The sequence below is a fragment of the Lissotriton vulgaris genome, chromosome 5, assembly GCF_964263255.1.
Source record: "Lissotriton vulgaris chromosome 5, aLisVul1.2, whole genome shotgun sequence".
Lineage (NCBI taxonomy): Eukaryota > Metazoa > Chordata > Amphibia > Caudata > Salamandridae > Lissotriton > Lissotriton vulgaris.
In genome coordinates this window covers 1,426,418,877-1,426,440,786 of record NC_141693.1, presented here as the reverse complement: position 1 = coordinate 1,426,440,786, position 21,910 = coordinate 1,426,418,877, and the positions used below count along the sequence as shown (strand labels likewise).

General features: G+C 45.4%; 1 protein-coding gene across 2 annotated transcripts in view; it reads right to left on the bottom strand.

Moving 5' to 3' along the window:
• Positions 1–21,910, bottom strand: part of LAMB3 (laminin subunit beta 3) — a 202,737-nt gene that overhangs the window by 29,932 nt on the left and 150,895 nt on the right. For both annotated transcript variants that reach the window (XM_086923366.1, XM_086923367.1), the window contains 2 exons: positions 15,796–15,892; positions 3,160–3,529 (listed from right to left, as the gene is read on the bottom strand). In XM_086923366.1, the coding sequence (XP_086779492.1) occupies positions 3,160–3,529; positions 15,796–15,892 (467 nt within the window). The remainder of the gene's footprint in view (positions 1–3,159; positions 3,530–15,795; positions 15,893–21,910) is intronic.

Here is a 21,910-nt window from a genome sequence, read left to right as displayed (position 1 = left end):
TATTTTTCTGTGGAAGGCATATGTTGATGGCCGAACTAAGCCAGTTTTGGATAGCTGTAGCGTCTCCTATGTTTGTTATATTGTTGAATGGTCTGGTATCATTTAAATGAGTATTTAGTTTAGTAGTATCCAACTTTTTCCAGTTCCTTGTTACCCTGGGACCAGATGGAGCTTTACAAGAACGGGTTTGTTGTGATATTGCTATTATAAATTCCACTAGATAGTGGTCAGACCAGGGAATAGGTTTCAATGGTTTACAGACGATATTGTCTTGATTGAAAAAGATTGGATCAAGGAGATTGCCTGCCTTGTGGGTTGGGCCTTCATTATGAAGGGTGAGACTTAGGGCAGATAGATCTGATATGAAATTGGTGCTGGTGTGATTAGAGATGTCATTTAAATGAATGTTTAGGTCACCGACTATCAAAAAATTTGTTGCCTCTAATATAAATGGTGCAATAAGTTCAGGAAAAGTGCTGGCACAGGCGCTGGCAGTGCCAGGGGCACGGTATATTAAAGCACCAGAAAGAGTGAATTTTGGAGATAGCCTGAGCTTAAAGAGTCCAGATTCACAATTAGGGATGTCAAGATCTGTCCATTGACATGTATAGGAGTTTTGGAAAATAATGGCGATACTGCCTCCCTCTTTATGTGCTCTGTTTTTGCTAATATAACTATAGTTAGCTGGTAGTGCAGTTTCTATGTCTGGACCAGAGCTATTAGTCAGCCAGGTCTCAGTAAGGAAAAGTGCAGTGGGTTGCGATGTTGTGAGTAGGTCAAAAATGTCCCTTTTATGTTTAGGTAGTTACCTACAATTTAGACTGATAAAAGAGTGGTCGATTAAGGATTGAGTAGGAGTTGGTAAGTGCCACATCGGTGGGAAGTCGGCAGTTTCTACGTCAATTTCAGAGGGTAGGGAAAGAAGACAGAGATTGCATTCTGAGCATGTGAGAGGGGTATGTATACAATTTATGAGTTTACCTTTGGAGCATGTAGGTGGAATACATGCCAAAAGAGTCTCTTTAGAGTAGGTATGATGGGGATAATTAGAGGAGCCAAGAGTTATGGCCACTGGCCACGTCTGGTCGCGGACGGGCGCAGACGGGCAGGACTTTGACTTGACTTCGGCGCGACAGCGGCGCGCCCGCTGCGTGCGCCCGCTGCGCGGCCGAGGACACATGATTTATATAGGCAGGGGCGGAGTCAGCTGCAGGTCGCTGATTGGTTGTGCCCTGGAAGTTGCAATCACTTCCTCTGTGGTGGGCGTGGCGCCGTCCCTCCACTCAAACCAAACTTTTGGCGGTGGACCGGGATCAGGTGTGCTTTACATGTAAATGGGTGAGTGCAATTACAAGTTTTAAAAACACAATATCAACACTTTAAAATCGTGTGCAATCATTAATTTTTACCAGCGCTCGAAATTCGTGCTCTCCTATGTCTCACGACGTTTCAAATCAACAGAGTGAAAAGCGGGCGTGGCTTAAGAGCCTGTGGGGAGTCAGCTGCAGGTCGCTGATTGGTTGTGCCCTGGAAGTTGCAATCACTTCCTCTGTGGTGGGCGTGGCGCCGTCCCTCCACTCAAACCAAACTAATAAATACAATGAACAGGACATCTGGACATATGCCTGCTTTTGGAAAATACCTCGCCCCACCAAATAAGGCCGTTAGGGCTAAAAGTAATTATATTCTGTTCACCTATAAGACAGAGTTTTGCTCCAGGAGCATGATTTCTACTGGAAATGTCTCTCAACATATTAAGAGAAGCACCCACATTCTGCAAGGTATATGTCTACAAATGTGGTTCTTTGAGACTATAGTTCATGTAGGCCACCAGATTGTCAGCAGATTGCAATGATTTGTTGTCACTATCAACACTGACCATTTTTTGAATGATGGTCTAGAAGGGAAAGGCCCAGTAGCTGATTTAACATACAAAAAGTTCAAAGTTGGTCACGGGTGTGAGTTGGATTGTTTTGTGAATAGCTATTTTTGGAAAAAGTTTTTTTTACAAACTTTCATCTAAAGGATAATGTCTTTTTTCCCATATTTGCCACTGATGGGGCAACACATGAGATATGCATTAAACAGCATTTATCGCAAACATCAGTCCTGACGTGTTCTGCGGTCATCCATCAATGACTTCAAGTTTTAAGTATTATAAATAGCATTTGCTGTTGCAGTTTGTAAGTATTAGCGCCCTGTAAATTCTAAAGCCTCTCTTGAAAGTATTCATTTGATCCTACTCAGGAGTATATTAGACTTAATCAGACTCCAGGCTTTGTACCTGAGGTAAATGAATTGTACACAGGTCTCAGCAGTCATCCCTTAGTCCACGGCATGCCAGGTACACTGACACCAGCTCTCAGTCCAGTCAGTGTTTTGCTCACTGGTTTGCACCGCGGATTTTCGCTTTATGTTGTGACTGATGAACTAATCAGTTGCACAGGAAATGCCCATTCACAGAAGGTCGTGCCATCTCCTTAGCACAATCTCCTGTGCATGCAAGTGGCAGGAACGTTTCGGCAAAACCTCTGCGAATGGTTGTGAATGCAGAGAGAGAGAGGTTTGCGAAGGACAGAAGACATCAATCTCTGAATTCGCATTCGCTGAATATCAATATTTTACTTGAAAGCCACCCCTCTCGGTAAGTTCATCTGGTGAGAGGGTGCAGCAGTCCCCTGGACAACTGTGTATCCCCTCAATGCTAGCACCGGGGATTGCAAAGTGGAAGCTGCACCACTAAATGTATTGCCATCCCCTTTTGGGTCCCAGTAACTGTTCAGTAGTTTGTGACTATAATTGTGGTAGAAAATCTTTGATTCATAGCATACCGACTCGAAGCATAGGGAAGGACAATATACCTCTTAAGCATTGATGTGGGTCACAAAAGACACTCTGAGAATCGTAAAATCATTCCTGAAGTGCAAAGTTTCTTTAATACACTCCTCACACTGTTTTGTGCTTGTGATGTTGAGACTCCCTGACTTTGGAACAAGAAAACATGTTCATATATTAGGCTCTTGGTTACCTCATCCGTTAGTAACCTGCTTTCCCTCTCAGAAGACACTGCGGGGTTTATAATGTGAGAGGGGGGCGCAGTTGAGCCAACACTGGAGAAGGAGTGGACAATGTACAAGTTGAGCAGCAAGGGCACTGTACCTCATTGTAGAAAACGTGTTCTTCACTTGCATCAGTTCTTTGTCCGATAACAGAGGGTTGCCGAGGATCCTCTGAATGGGCTGTAGGCTCGCCTCTGCCTGCAGGATCTTTGGACCCAAGCTGGTATCTGCCATCCCGTCCAGCTTCTGGCTGGCATTCCGTAGGACAGATTGCTGCACCCCAAAGCCTTGGATATCGCGGTCATAAAAATGGAAGCAAGGATGGCAAGCCTCACAAGTTGGGTGCTTGTCGCAATAACCGCGTTGGCACTCATCGCAACGGGATCCAGCAAAGCCAGGGCGGCAAATGCATCGACCAGTGGCCTTATCGCACCCCCCATCGATTGTGCCCATGAAGTTGCAGGTGCAGGCTGTTTGTGGGGGAAGAAAGGGCAAACGGATAAAGAGTGAATTCATATGAATGTCATCAGTAAAAAATCAAACAAATATTCTATAACATGTATGTTCTATCATGAAGTAACAATTTTTCAATGGGGGTGAGGGGACTATGTGTGAAGAAGGCTAACATTTTGGGAGCAACGAGGGTGGGTGAAGGGAAACTGGCAGGGCATGGAAGTAGGTGTACGAGGAGTTGGAAGCTCTCAAGAAGGGCAACGGAGCAGACCTGAGATGGTGATTGGCAGATCTGGAGTGGGGGTTCTCGACAACAGACATATGTCATTGTTGTAGGTTGGGGATTTGGTGATAGGCAACAATGTGCAGAGCTAGCTAGTTAGAGACACAAGAAGCTGAGAATGTGATGAATCAAGAGCAAGGTAGATGCACAAGTTATGAATTCTATAGATGGCTAAAAGGGTGATTTGAGCTGGAGAGGAAAACACGCAGTGGAGTTCAAATGCCATGAAGCGTGAGCGTGAGGAAGCCAAAGAGTAGGGGGTCTGCAGAGATAGCGAGGTATGGAGATAGAGAACTAAGGTCAAAATAAGAGAGAATACAGGAATTACAGGAGCTGTGTGGCTACGGTTCTGGTTAGTTGTACAGATGGCGACCTGAGAAGTGGCAGATATATAAGAAAAAATGAAGGGGTGCTACAGAATAATAAAGTTGGTGAGCTGACGATAGAAAATCACATACTCATTCTGTAATATAAGGGAAGAGCTCAATCGGCATAGACATTCGATTGGAAACAATACGGTTGCAGTTACTAACATAAATTAACATTAAGGGGCTCATGCATCAAACTCCCGTTTTGCGTTTCCAAATTTGCGAATTTTACCGAATCGCAAATATGGATTCGCAAAACGGGATGCATCATGGAAAGTGCAAAATATTTCCGATTCGGTAAAATTCGCAATTTTTACCGACTCGCAAATATTTTGTGACTTCAAAATTGCGAATTCGCAATTCCCATTGATTCCTATGGGCCAAAAGGCCCATAGGAATCAATGGAAATTGCGAATGGCACTTAGAAAATTTCATGGGTGCAGGGGGGGGTCCAAAGGACCCCCCCCTGCACCCCCGAAATGTAATTTGAAATGGATGTTTCACACACACATGTCCTAAGGACATGTGTGTCTGTAACATGACATCGTTTAAAATGTAAATTAGTACATTTTAAACATTTTTCGCAATTTACCACGAGGTTCAACCTCGTGGTAATTTGCACTTCCAAACCTTGTTCTCGCAATTTCATTTCTGAATGATGCATTGCATTTAAGGAATCGCAAATTTGCGATTCCTTAAATGCATTCGCATTCTGGAAAGTCGCAAAATCAGCGAATTCCATTCAGAAATGATGATGCATCTGAAAAAGCACTTTTGCATTCGCAAACGGCCGATTTTAAGGAATCGCACCGTTTGCGAATGCAAAAGTGCTTGATGCATGTGGGCCTAAAAACAAAACTTTGATAACCATTTTCCTACATCCCACCTGTGGCCCATGACCCAGAAGCACTGGTCATTATTCTCAAGTTGACTTTAATGGGCGAGATCCTGGTTCCTACTCCCTTCTCAATATATTTAAACATTGTTGACCGCAGTTGCTAGGTAGGGCACCTGCTCAGCCTCCCTCTGCATTCGAGAATTCACAAAGACCAAATGGCCATTAGAAGACATTATGCCCACAACCCTAAATGTAAACCTTGCAGTGGGGAGCAGTGGCGCTTCAAAGAGATGGGGAAGCGAAATGAGACGCCAGGATGTTAAGGAGCCAAATAGTTAGACAGCATTATGTCAGAGGAGCTGGCTAAGGAGGCGGAGACAATGAGTCTATCTCATTTCACAATTTTGAGAGAAAAAATTATGTTCAGTATAAAAACCTTTAACTTATTGTACGTTCAATAAAAACATTAATGGACCAATAAATCAGCTAGCCAGTTATAGCAGTAGCGTATACTGAAATGCATCAAAGAGCTTAAGCCATATATGTCCTAAGGCCTATTACAGAAGCGGACCAAAGTAAATGAGAATGTACGCCATGCATGTTGCCACCACTTGGAGTCTGATCCCAAACCATTTTCCATGAGTATTTTTGTTTTTTTTGTATTTTAGTGCTTTTTGAAAAATGCTGCATGCATTATACATGCCATCGTTAAGCGCAGGGGCAATGGGGTATTACAGTCACATACATATGGCAGGATTAGAGATATGCAAAAGATCAAAGTATGGTCGATGAGGTAATACAGTTGATCAAGATGCTGTGGGGGTAATGGATCTCAATCTCCATTACAGAAAGGGCAAGTCTGTTGTTAGAAGGAAGATGGAAACACCTCGAATTAACTTCTTGAGGTGGAAAGCAGGTCTTAGGCATATAGTAGACTTGTGGGTGAGTGCTGGGTGAGCAGGATCGAATACTATGATAATGGCTATTTAGCACAGAGTGAGAGGACATCAGACCCCATTCAGGAAAAGTACGTTTTCACGTTTTTTCTAAACCACAGGGTGTTTTCTTTAAGTATCGGGACAACAAGTTTCTGAGGGTTTAACCTTATACCTGCCTTGTCCTTCCACCAGCTAATGTGGAATACACCAGGCTATGCAGCCTTGATTTGAAAGGCATTTTTGCTAAATAGTTGTGCCTTAGGCAATGCTTATTCAAGAATATCCAGGAGTAATACATGCTTAATCACAGACAAAAGTAGATTGTTTCAGTTGATTTGTTTGGTTTGTAATGACAAACAGAAGTAGACCAACAAACGACCTTACCACCACCCACAGAGCAATGCTCTCTAGCCAGCACAAATTGCATATCCCAGAGACAATAACACCTCAGACGGCACCCAGATTGGAAAGCAATTTTGCCATGAAGCTTGAGTGTGTGACACAAATGTCAATATTCTTTTCACCGACGCATCCATACCACCAAAAACACACCCTTTCGATTATCACATTCACAACACGCATTAAAAAGACTGACCCAACTAATTTCTACCCAATGTCAGGCCTCTCTTGATTTGCTTAGTCTATAGCAATGCTGGTCCCTAGGTAACTAACCACCCACCTTGAACCCATGACATTCTAAGTGATTTCCGCTTTGACTTCCACCCCAATGAAGAGACTGCTCCAATGAACAATAGGGAGGAACCATTGGTATCTACAGATGAAGACCATCAATGCACATTAGTGCTTTGATACTTCTAAGTAGCACATGAATCATGATACCATCACCAATATGCTCAGCACACGAATCATGATAGCATCGCCCATTGGCTCAGCACACGAATCATGATAGCAGCGCCCATATGCTCAGCACATGAATGATGATAGCATCACCCACATGCTCAGCACATGAATGATGATAGCATCACCCATATACTCAGCACATGAATGATGATACCATCACCCAAATGCTCAGCACATGAATGATGATAGCATCACCCATATGCTCAGCACATGAATGATGATACCATCACCCAACTGCTCAGCACATGAATCATGACAGCATCTTACATATGATCAGCACATGAATCATGATAGCAACACACATATGCTCCTACTCCACAACATGGCTACCCACAACCAAAGGCAGATGGAATAATTGTTGCTGGTTTTGCTTTCTTTCAAGAGGACTGAACATCACTGTCCTTTACCAAACATTTTCTAATGCTTGGTTGGTGCCACAGGGCTGTGCCTTTTCTCCATCTACATGGTCCCCTGGATCAGACAACTGAAGTCTACTATGTTGGATTCCATGTGTACTCTATGGTGACTAACAATCAGTTGATCCCTGCCAATGGGAATGCAAGATTGGATGACACAAAACATGCTTGACCATGTTTCTAAGACTGTTTTTCTACATATGTGCCTTCCTGCTATCTTCTTGTATGTTAATGAGTGCCTCCTTCCCTTCTGTACTGCTGCCATAAATGCCATAAATTATTTAGTTTAATGGCATTAAAATGGCAAGTGTATGCCTCTCACACTTCAAACTCAGGCACCTGGAAAACTAAACAAAATGATCACAGCTGTGTGGAGAGCAAGCACTTTTTTGGGGGAGCACAAAACATCTGCCCAATCAGAACATGTGCTCCTGGCTTCCAATATGTGGGAGGAGCCAAAGCCCCTCTCCTGGTATTTCTCACATAATTGTCTGGCAACAGTGTGCTGTCAAGCCGGAGCATAATTAGCAAGCAACTCTGGAAGTCCAAGCTTTGCAATTGGCGGAATGGGAGATCAATGCAAGTGTCATGATCTATGAAAGAGGTATAGCCTCTGTTCAGTTTACTTATGAAGTGGTAGTTTTCACTGTATGCACTTGAAAAATAGAAAGCCAATTTGGATAACAAATCATTTATGCAGGAAACATGATATAGCCTCTGTGCATGGATTTGACTCAACAAGTCACTCACTTTAACATTCAGAGTCTCTTAACTACCCAATAAATAGATGTATTACTAGGGACTCTTCAAGTCTCTTCTGAAAAGTAAATTGGCAAAATCAAAAATTAAACATTTGTGTTACATTTTAGCACGCCACAGAATGGTGTGCCAAGAGGAACCCCGTTTTGAAGACGAAAAACAAAATGTGTTTATTTGCAAATACCAAATGTTTGTTTGCTGTATACAATTACATTTGGGATATATGATGTTAGCACGCACACTTTTACCACGCATACCATTACCACGCATTTTTTACAACGCGATACCTTTATCATAGTGCTTTGGGTGCTGGATAGTGAATAGTTTAATTTACTATTCCAACACCAGTCCCCGTGGACACTAGGGAAGGTTATTGGATAGTAAATTAACCTATTCACTATCCATTCCCTATGTCAGATCGCCCCAAAGCACTATGCGTTGTAATGGCATGCGTTGTAAAAGATGCGTGGTAATGGTAGTGCGTTGTAAAAAATGTGTGCTAAAGGTTGTATACCTTACAGGAGGCACAGTTTAAGGGTTCTAAATGCAGTGTGGGCATTAAGTAGCCAGTCTGCAACCTGTCCATTCTGCACCATGTTTCTTGTTATTGGTTTTCATTTAAATCCATCAGTGGGTTCTGAGGGTGTAGTCTTAATTTGCTTCATTTAACCTAATCTAGCTAACACATAAGTGTTAGCCCTGAACTGGATGCATGGGTGCAGTGAGCTAGACAGACACTGATAAAATATTAGCAAATTATGAGCGATCTGGTAATAACCATATATGTGCAAAAACAACAGTTGATGGACAGAATGCAGAACAATGTCATACATTCACTCCAGTACAGAGATCTGGGCCTAAATCCATTGTTTTTTTGCACTCCACACCACCCCAGTTCAGACATGGCCATATGCAAATCAGCCTTGACCCTGTGCCTCATGGGAACAGTCCAGCCCGAAATGCCAAGCCATGTCTTTCCTGGACCGGAATCAAGCATCCTAGGACCGGTTTCTGGCTATCAGCCATCTTCAGCCAGGATAGCTTGACTCCAGTGGTGTGGAGAGCATGGGACTCACGTCTGAGCATACCCATCCCACTCGGGGTGACAAATGCAAAAGCAACAGTTGATGGACAGAATGCAGAACAATGTCATACATTCACCCCAGTGCAGAGATCTGGGCCTAAATCCATCGTTTTTTTTAACTGCACACCACCCCAGTTCAGACATGGCCATATGCAAATCAACCTTGACCCTGTGCCCCATGGGAACAGTCCAGCCCGAACTGCCAAGCCATGTCTTTCCTGGACCGGAATCAAGCATCCTAGGACCGGTTTCTGGCTATCTCTGTACTGGGGTGAATGTATGACATTGTTCTGCATTCTGTCCGTCAACTGTTGTTTTTGCATTTGTCACTCCGAGTGGGATGGGTATGCTCAGATGTGAGTCCCATGCTCCCCACCCCACTGGAGTCAAGCTATACTGGCTGAAGACAGTTGATAGCCAGAAACCGGTTTTTAAATGTGAATTCTGTTAAATAAATGCTTACCTTGCCGCCGGGTTCCGTGTCTCAGTTCCTGCTCTCCTCCATCGGCTCTGGGAACACGAAACACAGCCAGGTTCGGCAAGCCAATCACAATGCTCCAATGCAGCGTTTTGATTGGTAAGCACCCAGGCTTCCCTGACCAATCACAACGCTGCAATGCAGAGTCTTGATTGGTCTGAGCATCGTAGTTTGATGCTCAGCCAGGGAATGGGAGCCTGTGCATGTTCTCCGCGCAGGCTGTAATTCAGCAAGCATGGAGAACAGAGACACGGCGCATGACTGTTTTGCCGGTCCCAGAAAGCAGATTTTATAATAGCAAAGCAAGAGGGTCCTGATGTGAGAGGTACAGAGGTTTCGTATGGAGATGGTCAGAGTGAGTGTTGCTTTTACTGGTACGCTCTTTAAGGGCCAGTGCCAATATATATTTAAATCTTGATTGGCAGGTTGCGTGGGCGTGGCCTGGTGTGTATTGCACTGGCAACAAGCCGTTTGCAGAATTCAGACATGCTGTGAGAATTTGGCCTGGTATATGCTGTCCACTAATTAAAGTGGACCCCTTGCACCAGTCCAAACAACCCATATGGTGATTTGAGAGGTCAAAGATAACCTTAAAAAGCTATCCAAGTGGTAGCTGTGGAGAGCAGCCTTCAGGCTTAGTCTTAAAGGAATGTTAAGCAGCTTGTTTTACCAGAATGCAACCTTATAGCATTGGTTAAATGAAAGTAGAACCACACAGTAGTTATACAAATATGTATATATTAACTCCTTCCGTGCTCAGTCACGGTTGCGCTGTGCTCATGACGAGCTGAGCTCGTCATGACCCGCGTGGTGCTCACACGCTGGGATAATTCCCCCGCTGTGCTGAGCATTCTATTAAAATGGGAGTGGTCGTGACGAGCTCAGCTCGTCACGAGCACCGCGGTGCTGCCCGTGGCCCCCCTTCCCCAGCACCGTGGGGGAATTATCCCCGCATTGAAGGGCTTAAAATAACACTATTAAGTATTCCACACTATCTCCTACATGGAGATATTCACAAAGCACACAATACTTAAGCACAGAAATTATAGTAAATAGCACTGATAAACAGTGGACCCCAGTGGGGGATCAAACCATATTCTAAAATAGTGGTATAAAAATCACGACGTGAGTCAAGACAGTTTCAAGAGGTTGTAGAATTACTGGGACCCCAATGAACCGCCCACGGTGAATAAGTAGGGACCCACGGAGGATGGGTGCAGTGTGGGAACGCGACTGCGTGCTCTGTACAATTCTATGGGAAAGTTGAGGTTGAAGTATTAGTGTTTAAGGACCCTGCCCAGTGGACTTTGAAGAAACCCCATGAAAGTTAGGAGGTTGGAGAGCCAACTCACCCATGGATATCAAGGTACCTGAGTTACCTATCCCATGGAAGACTGGTGCATAGGTCTAAAGTGGCGTCGGAAACCGCCATCAAACCCAGTGGAGGGCTTTGAAGAAGAGCTGCTCCTGGAAGGAAGAAAAGAGTCTGTTGGAATCCAAAGATGGATTCTTGTTGAAGAGTACCCGAAAGCAGAGGGGACAATTATGAGTGACCATGGGCTCAGTAGACGAATGCCCACTAATGTCGGGTACTTCAGGTGCTTTGATGGAGTTCTTGACTCTGCAGCCACAGGGACCAGAAGATGTCAAGGATGACCAGGAGCAGGATACAAGTTTTTGAAAGAAGGATGTCGAGTACTGAGGGGTTGGTGTCTGGCTGGAACACCAACAAGCCTTGGCAACGGCAACCTACACAGAAGGTCAAGGATGTATACAGTTCAAACCAGCAAAATCCAGGAGACTCACCACAGCAAGGGGAGTCAAGGCAGGCCTGGAGCCCAAGATAAGCAAAGTTAACCCTCAAGTGGACCCACAGGCCAGAGGCACAGTGGTCATGAGAGGACCTCGAGCGATTTCACCAAACAGGAGCCCACAAAGCACTCGGTGTGAGGAGGCCAGAGTTCTTGGTAGGTAATGGTGCCTGAGGTAGGGGTTACTCGAAGCCCAAGTCGCTTGTTAGGGAAATGCCAACAAGCATATGAACTTGCAAATGTACGCGGTGCACAGGGACTCGGGTATTGCAGCCCCCATGAGGAATTCTGACCTCAAACTTGGTGAGAGAGCATCTCAGACCTCAAAGAATATAGAAACCCACCTCCTGTGTTGATAAAACCTTTGGAGTCTGTAGGAGCTCAGAGTCAGCAGACCGGATAGCAGTGTTGCAGTGCCTGTGAAGGCGTGGGAGGGACTCCTTCACTCCAAGGGAGATATCTTTGGTTGTCCTTGATGCTCCACAGGTCCTGCACGGATCCTGTATGGTGCATTGGCACAGACAATGCTTCAGACTGAGAGGGAGATGAACTCGGGCCCAAACAAAGTCCAGCAAAGTCGAGTGTCCAGGCAGTCGAAGTTCAGTGGTTTCTGGTTCAGAATCGTGTCCACATCGAATCTAAGGTCCTACAGCCAGGTAAGCCATTTTGTACCCATATGAGAGGGTTGGACAGATTCAGGGGACCCTCCCAGGGGAGGGTCTAGACAGTGGGGAGGTTACTCCCATGTCCTCTGTCCAATTTCACACCAGAGCGGGAGCCAACTGCTCCCGGGACTGGTTTGATTTGGACTATGCACAAGGACACCAAACGTGCCCCTCAGGCACACTTTCAGACACTTAAAAGCACACCCACCCAGCACTAATACACTAAATCCTGTCTGGGAGGTGGTCACAGGTGACAGGATGCCTGTTGTTCTGCCTTCGCCTACTCGAGCTTGGCTCAGCAGAAGGAGTGCAGAAATGTGTCTCTGGTCGGCAGCAACCATTTTGTGTTGTCTAGGATAGCAGGCTGGGCCCGGGAACACCAGGGACCCCATGAAGCTCGCTTCTGAGGGGTTAAATCATACCTCCCATACCAATTACCGATGTAGGGGTTTGATTCCAACATGTTTGACAACCAAATACAATAGTGTTAGTTGAAGCCATTTTAGAGTTGGTCATCACGCGGTCGCATAATGCCACTCTATATGTTGTAAATGGCTGCCTCACTGACAACCCAGGAGAAAGGGCTCTATAGGCTGCAGGGGTGTTCTGCTCATGCAGGGGCACACTCTCACTTAGAACCAAGCACCCTGCCCTCAGGATTGTAAAGGCCTTCTAGAGGGGTCACTTAGAGGTTTGTTTTAAGTGCAGTGGCCCTTAGATATAGTAAGCCTATATCTTAATTAAGTGGTGCATGCACCAACGAACACAGGCTGCAATGGCAGGCCTGTAGTTCTATTTTGCATGGCCTCTCATACATGGCATAATACATGCTTCAGTCTATGGGAGGCTTCTGGGGTACCTATGCCCTGGGTACATGGGTACCATATACTAGGGACTGACAAGGGTACCCCTGTATCCAATCTGGAGTGTATCTAAGTACATATCATAACAGTTTATGGAGAAAGCGGATAGACTGGGGTCCTGATTAACAGGATCTTAGTCAAACTGGTCAAAAACAGTATCACATTTAGCAAAAAGCGGGGGTAGCAATAAGAAGCAGATCCTACTTTCAGACACATGCCAACAGTCTTTTCCCTTACAGGAGTATGAACCAAGTGCAATGGTTTGTGGGAGGGCTACACATTACTTATGTGAGGCACTTAATGCAACTATGGTTACAAAGAAGGCTGTCAACCCCCCCCCCCCCCCCCCCCGGCCCGAACCATCAGGAAATCACAGCCATCATGGTGTAACAGAAAGTCTTATGGTGGAAAATGAATGCCAGCTTCTAAGCGAACTGATGCAGTCTGATACAGGATTCTTTCAAGTAGAGTGGACGCCTAAAGCCTACATTAAGGTTTACAATTGGCTTTCTTTGTGTTAAGTGTGAAGTTGATCGTATGAGATGTAACTAGCTTAAAGTGCAATCTGGCAGTGCTGAAGTGCTGCTCTGAAAGGTCAGTGTATCGGACTGTTTTTTGGGCGTTTGTGGCCCTTTTTTATTGACTTGTGAGTCAATTTTTACTGTTGATTTCAGTGATGCTACCACAAACATTGCCTGGAGCAAGCACAAATGCGTATAGCCAGGGCAACTGGAATTATGCAATTGTGCAGCAGCTGCATTTTTCACATAATTATAGATTTTACTGATTTGCCACATAATTCATCATTCTGCCGCATAATCTGTGGAAGTTAACAAAAAAATGTTGTTTCTAGCTGAAACGGTTCAAAAGTTACTAAAAACACAGTAGTACGTGTTTCTGTGCAGTGGAAGTTCCTTTGCAAAGGTTGACTGGTAAAATTTCTGTTGCTTATTGCTATATTTGAGTATTTAACTGGGTACAACCAATGCCCAGACTGTGTTAACAAGTGCAAAAATGAAATAAATAATGAAGTAATAACATCACAAAATGTGCTGCATTGCGCAGCATAATTTGGCTTTTCTTGCAGCATGTTACTAAGCTCTGCCACATAATTTGACCCTCTTTTGCTGCATAATTCCAGTGGCCCTGCCCATACCTTGCAAAACAGACATAGAGCATGTCTTTTAAAAATTCAAAACTCCCCAAGTTTGCAAATGTGGGCCACTTTTTAGTGTACTTATTTGCTAATTGGGGGCACTTTTTTTGGCGCCCAGGCATTTATTTTTGACCCAGTTCAACTCCAGGCAAACCGGTACCTCAATAAGGTTATTTATACAGAAGACACTAATGTGGTCCAAAAGTAACTCTGGTATATTTAAATAATTTCTCTCAAACTATTATTCTTATGACTATTTATATAATGTATTCTTGTTCATGAAGATGCTGTAAAAAACGTTGACATGCATATTTGTCTTTTCAATTAAATAAAACTGATGATGATTGGGAGCCCAATATGAATAATGGTAAGTATAAAGGAGTGTACTGTTTTGGAGTAAAAGTTGTGCTAATTTTACTGTGGTAATACAAGTGAGTTCCCAAATAAGTTTAAGATCCTGTGGTTGAGCCTTTCCTACATGGTTTATAAAGCGTGGAACGGTCCACCGCCACATCCTCCTCCTCCTCACTCCTTGAATTCCGCAAGAAGCTGAAGACATGTTTTTTGGAGAAGTCCCACTAAGCCATGGGTGTGCCTAAAGTCACACCTGCTCAGCTTCGAAATAGCCACTCTATAAATCTGCATAACATAACCTAACAGTGTGTGTGCTAATGATGGCTTACTGCTTTATTCAGTCCATTCTCCTGTCAGAGGAATGGGCAAGCAGAACTTTATGAAGTCTGGCGGTGGGATCAGAGAGATGTTAAAATATGTAAACCGTCACTGACAAAGTCAACTTGTGTGGTTTATGTATAAGGCATGTGCAGATTGACATAAAACATACAGAGACACATGCTCACACATGCACACATCGGTATAAATCAAGCCATGAGCACAGACAACAAACATACAAGAAGGAATACTTGCAGTCAACATGCATACAAGCACACATGCACATAGCAAACTGATATTTACATGCAGCCACACACAACTCTGACAAAGTTATAAAAAAAACTACACGTTCTAGAAGGCAAAGTTGTGCTGGCTTAAAAAGCCATGAGTCCTCTAAGTTGTCACACATGACATGGGTTTGCAGGCAGCTATACGCATGCTAAAAGGAACACCTGAGCTCTCCTGTAGAAGGGGGCGATCATAGAGTGGAAGATCATCAATGACCAGTAATGGTACTAGTACCATGGGACAATGCTGTTTTATTTTTCATCCATTGCCCTCAATCCTGCTGGTGTGTTGCGCAGCATTACCCTGCAATGCAGACCCCTCTCCACCATACAAAAGACCCTGCATCAGTCTACATTGGGAAGATATTCTGCGCCACCTGGCCAGATGCCTGAAGTCAGTGGCTCACAATGGTGCTCGCCATCCATTGGGAGAACTTCACAGGCTCTAGGGAGAGAACCCCGCACATACAAGGCTCTTGAGGGTGAAACATCTCAGCCTGAAAGAGGACTTCCTTCCATTACTGTATGCTTGGAGACGTGTGAAGCCCCTGGTCTGTGCCCTGAGACTGAGGGCTCTGAGGAGTGAACCCCCCTGACTGCTAGATAGCCCCCCCCCTGACCCTTTCCAAAGATCACTGTGATGGGAGGGGCTTGAAGACCTGCTGCACGACCAACCAACCAGTCTTTGCCAACTCCTCCCTGGTTCTCATCCCTCGAGTGCCTTGAAGCAGCATTATAACAGAATGTTCTAAATTACAAACTGCAAAACAAGATGAGATGAATGAAGTGAACGCGCTCACGTACCTCGGCATCCGGTCCTCACCGACCCATAGAACCGGTCTCCACACTCCGTACAATGCTTCCCTCCGAACCCATCCTTGCACAGACACTGACCGGTGACCTTTCAGAGAGAAGAATGAGTATTATAGGACAGCTCCTACAAAAAAGCTTGTCAAGTAAACATTCTAGGTGCGTCTTGTGCCATGAGCTTAGTGCAGCCAGGCAAACAGATTGTCATTTTGTCACTACTGTTCCGTGCGGTAAACATCACTTACAACGCATTTTTTACAACGCACTACCATTACATCGCAACCATTACAACGCAAACCATTACAACGCATTGCGCTGGGGGGCGCTCTAGGATAGGGAATATATTTAATTTACTATCCAACAGCTTCCCTGCTATCCACGGGGACTGGAGTTGAAATAGTAAATTAAATAATTCACTATCCAGCGCCTAAAAGCATTATGCGTTGTAATGGACTGCGTGGTAAAAACCGCGTTGTAAAGGCATGCGATGTAAAAGCATGCGTTGTAGTGACACCAATCCTTCCGTGCATTCCGTGCTGCTAGCACACACACAATGTCTATTCCAGAAGAAATCCTGTCATGAGGATTCTCCTTCCTTCCATGCTACATGCTGACTTCTTGTAAGTTTCCCTCGTGTTGTCACATTACTATATCTGATGCTTCTGCTGGCCAGACCAACAATAGTGATCAAAATATGGAACCACTATTTGTTGAAAATAGTTAAGCCAATCTAATCAAATACATTTTGTTTCCATATGTATCTCAGTAAATTCCACTGCAGGCTGTCTAATCAATCCTATTTTAGAACATGACAGTACGAAGCCCACAAGACTTAAAGAAAAGGTATTTTAGGACTGCAAAGCCCTGACACCATGAGCTACTGGCACAAAGCACAATTCTGAGCATGTTACTTTTAAAGGAGCGGAGACAGGTCAGAAAATAATTCTTGACTTCTAGGATTTGGAGGACTTTGACAACAGAGAGAGTTTGTTTCCTTTACTTTTTTTTATTAAACTGAATGTGTTGTCTGATTAAACCGGGTCAGTTCCAGGTCAGAGCACCGGCTAAATCCTTTTTCAGCTGATACTACTTACCCTACAGGCAGATTACGCCACTTTCGCACACTTTGGATAACCTCCTGACATATTACTTCAAATACCCTGTTACGGAACAGTTCACAATGTGGCGCATTTCGCACGCTGCTGATTGGATATAATCTGACCACTCCTGATCGCCTTTTTTTAATAAACCCTCATGAGAACTGTAATTTAGTGTTAAAATCACCACATTCTGTGATGTAGTCGCCTTCCTCTTCCTTTTAGTTTTAGTTTTTTTATCAAATTGTTTTCATGTTATTACCTTTGTAAATATAATCGCCTGAAGCATTAAAAGATTAGAACAGTGTGCACCATTTATTTCTTCCCCTTTTACATTTGTAGAAAACATTTCCCATAAAGTCCAGCGATATGTGTATGTGTCTTATCCATTTTTCTCATGGAACAGGCCTGCTTTGTTTGTTCTGACTTGCTCTGAACTAGTGAGAAGGCTAATAGTCAAGAATAATTATTTGAGTTATTGTTCTTTAATATTAAAATGTATTTTATTATAAGTTTAAACAAATACAACAATAGGTTAGAATGAGTGCACTTTTATTTATAAATATCGGATATTTCAGTGCAGCACATAATTATTATGAACTTATGTCTATTAAAGTAATATATATCATAGTCCAGTGAATCATACAGATTCACTGGATGCTGGATATACACCGCTCCTGTCTTCAACAACCCGGATGGTCGGTGGCAGGCGAGTGGGTGCTCAGATGGGGTCAACTAACAGCGGCACAGGACCTGAAGGAGAAATGCATCACGCAATTAATTAAAGACAGCATGCAAGTTCCACAAGACACTGCGGCAATAGCACTGCCCATTGGGGGGCGTGTCATCTCATTAAAAGTGGACTCACAGCTGCGGCACAATAGCCAAGTTCGTCTATCCCTGAGGAAGAAGGCACGGACCTTTGAAACGCGTCGGATAGTAGCAAGAAAGCACCAAGACGAACTCTCAGCCTTTTGAATTTTCTTGAGGCTTTTCATGGACCTGATTGCTATCAAGCACGCTGCTGTTAATAAACGCCGTTTGAAATAACCCCCGCGAGTGTGGTATGTTCAAGTAACATGGGAGCTGTAATGTAAGGAACGGATCCGCCACCGTTCATTCCGCACCCGCCACGAAGAGTGCAAAGAGCAGTTTGGTGGAAACTGGAGCCTCGTAGTAAAACTGCATATGCTCAGCACCGCCACTGCACCAGCCGGTGTTTGGAGCCGTAAAGGGAATCATACAGATTCACTGGATGCTGGATATACACCGCTCCTGTCTTCAACAACCCGGATGGTCGGTGGCAGGCGAGGGGGTGCTCAGATGGGGTCAACTAACAGCGGCACAGGACCTGAAGGAGAAATGCATCACGCAATTAATTAAAGACAGCATGCAAGTTCCACAAGACACTGCGGCAATAGCACTGCCCATTGGGGGGCGTGTCATCTCATTAAAAGTGGACTCACAGCTGCGGCACAATAGCCAAGTTCGTCTATCCCTGAGGAAGAAGGCACGGACCTTTGAAACGCGTCGGATAGTAGCAAGAAAGCACCAAGACGAACTCTCAGCCTTTTGAATTTTCTTGAGGCTTTTCATGGACCTGATTGCTATCAAGCACGCTGCTGTTAATAAACGCCGTTTGAAATAACCCCCGCGAGTGTGGTATGTTCAAGTAACATGGGAGCTGTAATGTAAGGAACGGATCCGCCACCGTTCATTCCGCACCCGCCACGAAGAGTGCAAAGAGCAGTTTGGTGGAAACTGGAGCCTCGTAGTAAAACTGCATATGCTCAGCACCGCCACTGCACCAGCCGGTGTTTGGAGCCGTAAAGGGAATCATACAGATTCACTGGATGCTGGATATACACCGCTCCTGTCTTCAACAACCCGGATGGTCGGTGGCAGGCGAGGGGGTGCTCAGATGGGGTCAACTAACAGCGGCACAGGACCTGAAGGAGAAATGCATCACGCAATTAATTAAAGACAGCATGCAAGTTCCACAAGACACTGCGGCAATAGCACTGCCCATTGGGGGGCGTGTCATCTCATTAAAAGTGGACTCACAGCTGCGGCACAATAGCCAAGTTCGTCTATCCCTGAGGAAGAAGGCACGGACCTTTGAAACGCGTCGGATAGTAGCAAGAAAGCACCAAGACGAACTCTCAGCCTTTTGAATTTTCTTGAGGCTTTTCATGGACCTGATTGCTATCAAGCACGCTGCTGTTAATAAACGCCGTTTGAAATAACCCCCGCGAGTGTGGTATGTTCAAGTAACATGGGAGCTGTAATGTAAGGAACGGATCCGCCACCGTTCATTCCGCACCCGCCACGAAGAGTGCAAAGAGCAGTTTGGTGGAAACTGGAGCCTCGTAGTAAAACTGCATATGCTCAGCACCGCCACTGCACCAGCCGGTGTTTGGAGCCGTAAAGGGAATCATACAGATTCACTGGATGCTGGATATACACCGCTCCTGTCTTCAACAACCCGGATGGTCGGTGGCAGGCGAGGGGGTGCTCAGATGGGGTCAACTAACAGCGGCACAGGACCTGAAGGAGAAATGCATCACGCAATTAATTAAAGACAGCATGCAAGTTCCACAAGACACTGCGGCAATAGCACTGCCCATTGGGGGGCGTGTCATCTCATTAAAAGTGGACTCACAGCTGCGGCACAATAGCCAAGTTCGTCTATCCCTGAGGAAGAAGGCACGGACCTTTGAAACGCGTCGGATAGTAGCAAGAAAGCACCAAGACGAACTCTCAGCCTTTTGAATTTTCTTGAGGCTTTTCATGGACCTGATTGCTATCAAGCACGCTGCTGTTAATAAACGCCGTTTGAAATAACCCCCGCGAGTGTGGTATGTTCAAGTAACATGGGAGCTGTAATGTAAGGAACGGATCCGCCACCGTTCATTCCGCACCCGCCACGAAGAGTGCAAAGAGCAGTTTGGTGGAAACTGGAGCCTCGTAGTAAAACTGCATATGCTCAGCACCGCCACTGCACCAGCCGGTGTTTGGAGCCGTAAAGGGAATCATACAGATTCACTGGATGCTGGATATACACCGCTCCTGTCTTCAACAACCCGGATGGTCGGTGGCAGGCGAGGGGGTGCTCAGATGGGGTCAACTAACAGCGGCACAGGACCTGAAGGAGAAATGCATCACGCAATTAATTAAAGACAGCATGCAAGTTCCACAAGACACTGCGGCAATAGCACTGCCCATTGGGGGGCGTGTCATCTCATTAAAAGTGGACTCACAGCTGCGGCACAATAGCCAAGTTCGTCTATCCCTGAGGAAGAAGGCACGGACCTTTGAAACGCGTCGGATAGTAGCAAGAAAGCACCAAGACGAAGTCTCAGCCTTTTGAATTTTCTTGAGGCTTTTCATGGACCTGATTGCTATCAAGCACGCTGCTGTTAATAAACGCCGTTTGAAATAACCCCCGCGAGTGTGGTATGTTCAAGTAACATGGGAGCTGTAATGTAAGGAACGGATCCGCCACCGTTCATTCCGCACCCGCCACGAAGAGTGCAAAGAGCAGTTTGGTGGAAACTGGAGCCTCGTAGTAAAACTGCATATGCTCAGCACCGCCACTGCACCAGCCGGTGTTTGGAGCCGTAAAGGGAATCATACAGATTCACTGGATGCTGGATATACACCGCTCCTGTCTTCAACAACCCGGATGGTCGGTGGCAGGCGAGGGGGTGCTCAGATGGGGTCAACTAACAGCGGCACAGGACCTGAAGGAGAAATGCATCACGCAATTAATTAAAGACAGCATGCAAGTTCCACAAGACACTGCGGCAATAGCACTGCCCATTGGGGGGCGTGTCATCTCATTAAAAGTGGACTCACAGCTGCGGCACAATAGCCAAGTTCGTCTATCCCTGAGGAAGAAGGCACGGACCTTTGAAACGCGTCGGATAGTAGCAAGAAAGCACCAAGACGAACTCTCAGCCTTTTGAATTTTCTTGAGGCTTTTCATGGACCTGATTGCTATCAAGCACGCTGCTGTTAATAAACGCCGTTTGAAATAACCCCCGCGAGTGTGGTATGTTCAAGTAACATGGGAGCTGTAATGTAAGGAACGGATCCGCCACCGTTCATTCCGCACCCGCCACGAAGAGTGCAAAGAGCAGTTTGGTGGAAACTGGAGCCTCGTAGTAAAACTGCATATGCTCAGCACCGCCACTGCACCAGCCGGTGTTTGGAGCCGTAAAGGGAATCATACAAATTCACTGGATGCTGGATATACACCGCTCCTGTCTTCAACAACCCGGATGGTCGGTGGCAGGCGAGGGGGTGCTCAGATGGGGTCAACTAACAGCGGCACAGGACCTGAAGGAGAAATGCATCACGCAATTAATTAAAGACAGCATGCAAGTTCCACAAGACACTGCGGCAATAGCACTGCCCATTGGGGGGCGTGTCATCTCATTAAAAGTGGACTCACAGCTGCGGCACAATAGCCAAGTTCGTCTATCCCTGAGGAAGAAGGCACGGACCTTTGAAACGCGTCGGATAGTAGCAAGAAAGCACCAAGACGAACTCTCAGCCTTTTGAATTTTCTTGAGGCTTTTCATGGACCTGATTGCTATCAAGCACGCTGCTGTTAATAAACGCCGTTTGAAATAACCCCCGCGAGTGTGGTATGTTCAAGTAACATGGGAGCTGTAATGTAAGGAACGGATCCGCCACCGTTCATTCCGCACCCGCCACGAAGAGTGCAAAGAGCAGTTTGGTGGAAACTGGAGCCTCGTAGTAAAACTGCATATGCTCAGCACCGCCACTGCACCAGCCGGTGTTTGGAGCCGTAAAGGGAATCATACAGATTCACTGGATGCTGGATATACACCGCTCCTGTCTTCAACAACCCGGATGGTCGGTGGCAGGCGAGGGGGTGCTCAGATGGGGTCAACTAACAGCGGCACAGGACCTGAAGGAGAAATGCATCACGCAATTAATTAAAGACAGCATGCAAGTTCCACAAGACACTGCGGCAATAGCAC